This window comes from Lutra lutra, chromosome X (genome assembly GCF_902655055.1).
Source record: "Lutra lutra chromosome X, mLutLut1.2, whole genome shotgun sequence".
Lineage (NCBI taxonomy): Eukaryota > Metazoa > Chordata > Mammalia > Carnivora > Mustelidae > Lutra > Lutra lutra.
Window position 1 is genome coordinate 66,587,375 of NC_062296.1, and position 3,748 is coordinate 66,591,122.

Below are 3,748 nucleotides of genomic sequence, written 5' to 3' on the forward strand. Positions count from 1 at the left end.
TTCAGCCACCGAGGTCTCTCATTGGATCTGCTGTAGGATCTCCTGATTGGCCTCCCAGCTTCAGCTCTTGCCCACTGGCTGCATTCGACGAAGCAGCCAGACTCACTGGCTTAACGTTCAGGGGATTTATTCTACTTCACGTTCAGTATCACAAGTGTGAGCTTCAACCCCGACCTTGTATGTTTCAGCCATTCTAATAACGGAGTTTGGGGTTTTGTATACTCTTGCTACAGTAGTGGAAGAAAGGGTACAATTGAAGGAGAACTTTGTATTTGGATATTTTGTAAGGGCAGTATGCACGTCTAAACAGTGACCTATAAAGTCACTCCCCTGTCTATGGGAAGCCAGCCTAAGGCTCAGTTACAGTTACTATTGCCCAGGGCAAGCTTGTCAAAGAAATATTGTATCATTCCTGTTTCTAAGACCCCAGTGTTGCTATCCAGAAGCAACAATTGTTAACATTTGTGTATTTTAATAAACTAAAAGTTTTCAAGTAAAGTTGACTCCCTTTAATACCAGCCTAATCCCATTCTTCACTTTTTCCATAGGGACAATCACCGTTGTAAATTGTAGACCATGTTCTTTTATGCTTTTTAAAAAAAAATTTTTTTTTAAAGATTTTATTTATTTATTTGTCAGAGAGAGAGAGAGAGGGAGAGAGAGCAAGCACAGGCAGACAGAATGGCAGGCAGAGGCAGAGGGAGAAGCAGGCTCCCTGATGAGCAAGGAGCCCGATGTGGGACTCGATCCCAGGACGCTGGGATCATGACCTGAGCCGAAGGCAGCTGCTTAACCAACTGAGCCACCCAGGCGTCCCTGCTTTTTAAAAAAATTTTTAAAAAATTTTATTTATCCATTTGACAGACAGAGATCACAAGTAGGCACAGAGGCAAGCAGAGAGAGGGGGGAAGCAGGTTCCCACCCAGCAGACAGTCTGATGCGGGGCTCACGACCTGAGCCGAAGGCAGTGGCTTTAACCCATTGAGCCACCCAGGCGCCCCCCTTTTATACTTTCACCATACATATTCACCCACTAACAACCAGGGCCCCAGACCACCCACCTCAGTGCACCACCCCTCTGCCCCCATATCGTTTATAAAGGCAAGACTGATTTGTTTTTCCAGGGTCCTATGTAATATCTTCTCCCTCCACCTCCTGAGATACTGAGATGCATGTGGATGGACTTAAGGGGATGGAAGGACTCCTGGATTCCTGTTTTAAAACCTAAAAGGTGAAAGATTTGCATCAAATCAACCAGACACCTTTTTTTTTTTAATTTAGGAACCAAATAACTTTATTGAAACCAAACAACTTTTTTGTGGCAAAATTGGGAGAAAAGAACTGGAACCTTTTGCAAAGGCAACACTGCAATACGCATGCTCGGCATGGTGATCAGGGAAATTCACCATGCGCCTGGGGCTATGGGGAAAACAGTCCCAACTCAGTTCTTTTTGTCGCTGTCGCCCAGGGTGAGCTTGTCAAACAGGTACTCTGCCAGGCCGGCTTCGGGGGCCCCCATCTTGTGCAGGCTGGTGACATAGCCCCCCAACTCTTTGATGGCCTCGACTTGCTCGTGCAGGTAGTGGCTCTCCAGGAAGTCGCAGAGCTGGGCGTCGTTCTTGTCGGTGGCCAGCTGGTGCAGGTCGAGCAGGCTCTGGTTCACGCTCTTCTCCAGGTGCAGGGCGCACTCCATGGCCTTCAGGCCGCCCTCCCAGTCGTCGCGGTCCGGCTTCTTGATGTCGCGGAGGCGGATGTGGCCCCCGCGCTGGTTCTGCAGCTCCATGAGCTTCTCGGCACGCTGGGTCTCCTCGCGGGACTGGCGCAGGAAGAAGCGGGCGAAGTGCTTCAAGGCCACGTCGTCGCGGTCGAAGTAGAAGGCCATGGACAGGTACACGTAGGAGGCGTAGAGCTCCAGGCTGATCTGGCTGTTGACAGCGGCCTCGCAGTCGGGGTGGTAGTTCTGGCGCACTTGGGAGAGCTGCGGGGTGGCCATGGCTGGGGGCCCGGGCACCAGGGCGAAGGCGAAGGCGGTGCGGAAGCGAGGGCTGCGCGGCGGGCAGCGGCGGGGCCGAAGGCGGTGGTGGCCTCGGAGATTCCCCAGCTTGAGCGGCAAGGGAGGCCAGAGGCAGAACCAGTGGCGGTTTGAGACCTCAGGGAAGTGTCGGTTGGGATGTTAGGCGAGCTCTGGGATCGGACCGGAAATGGGGTCCAGGGAAGGGGGGCGAGCTTCCGTTTGGGGATACGGGGTGGGGGCAGGCCACAAGGGCAATGATTCAGGTTCTGCTGGAGCTTGATGAGTCAGGGCAACCCTGTGCTGTGTACCTGGTGTTTTTAATTTTGGGATAATGTGGCTGTTTTCCAAGTACTTTCCTTCTTGAAGCCTGTTTTTATTTTATAAAACCATTGTCTCCCAAAATTCTGAGAATGTGAATTTGAATTTTCAGTAAATATCTCTTCTGTTTCCTGTAAAATATAAATATATCTGCTTATCATCTTCTCTTTGACTTTCCTGAAATACTTAAAACTGCACGTTCATATTTAGTAATGAAGGATTCATTTGATCAGCTTAGATAATTAGCATGGATCTGATTTATAGTTGTGATGTTCATTTCACTAATAGGTTTCTTCTCTGAATGGGGAGGATGGAATATATCAATTAAGGAGTGGTTTTCTCCTTTGGAAGTACATGTCATGGAGCTTGCAACTAGGAAAGGTACCATCCCCAAAGCCAAAAGCATGGCATTTCTCTGACACTGAAAGACTTAAGTGGTTCTCTCTTCTAGGTCGATGTGTTTTGTTTCGTTTCTCTTCTGCTTTGAAGGTCCGCAGTTTTCTCAGACCTGCTCTGACTTGGGTTCCCTTTCTGATCAAGTAATTCACTGTCTTTGGAGTGTAGTTTAAAGAGATTAAAGCAGTTCAGTTGCCACTGTGCCTTTGTTGAATGTAAGTAAGATTAAGGGAGGATCAGAGCAGAGCAGGAGAAAACAGATTTGTTGTTCAGAGAGTAACTCTTTAATCTCACAGTCCTCCCAGGACCTTCTGCTATCCTTTGATTTCATTGACTCTTTTCTTGAACCTTCTTTGAGTGTGCTTGACTTTCTACTGTAGGTATTTTAAATTCTCTGGTTTTATCAGTCTGAAAGTGGCTCCTGTTTCACTCTTCCAAGCATTCTTCATGACCTCTGGTTTCCTAACTATATTCATTCTGGTTTGTGTTTGTATATATCATTGTCTTTGGGTCTGGTCCACCACCATGGTTCAGTTACCACCTTTTACTTTTTAAAAATATAAATACCCATTTTTAAAAATAATGAATGCATTCACATGGCTCAAAAACCACATAGTTCTACTCTCTGCAGGCAACCAATGGGGTATTAATTGTTGTAGTCAGAAAAAAAAAAAAGAAGAAAAAGAAAAAAATAAGGGTCATGTTTAGAAAAATCATAGGTACATAAGAAACTTTACAAACATATTCTTGACAAGCATATTACTTTGGCGTGCATATGGAGCATTTACCAAGACCATCCTCTGGGCCGTACAACAAGTCTCAATAAGCTTAAATGGATTCAAATCATGCAAGATATGTTCTCTGACCACAGTGGAATTAAACCAGAAATCATCAACAGAAAAGTATTTGAAAAATTCCCAAATTTTTGGAAATTAGTAATACAATAGTCACCTAAGCAATCCATGACTCAAGAGATCAAGGGGTATTAAAAATTATTTGAAACTCAATGTAAGTGAAGCA

General features: G+C 46.0%; 1 protein-coding gene across 1 annotated transcript; it reads right to left on the minus strand.

The window, feature by feature from the left end:
• Positions 1-1,328: 1,328 nt before the first annotated feature.
• LOC125091901 (ferritin heavy chain-like) lies at positions 1,329-2,212 on the minus strand. Its single transcript, XM_047716025.1, has one exon. The coding sequence runs from the start codon at positions 1,991-1,993 to the stop codon at positions 1,442-1,444; it is 552 nt and encodes a 183-aa protein (XP_047571981.1). The 5' UTR covers positions 1,994-2,212; the 3' UTR covers positions 1,329-1,441.
• Between the last annotated feature and the right edge of the window lie 1,536 nt (positions 2,213-3,748).

Excerpts from the sequence above, each read along its gene's own strand:
- LOC125091901 (XM_047716025.1), bottom strand. The coding sequence starts at position 1,993 with ATGGCCACCCCGCAGCTCTCCCAAGTGCGCCAGAACTACCACCCCGAC.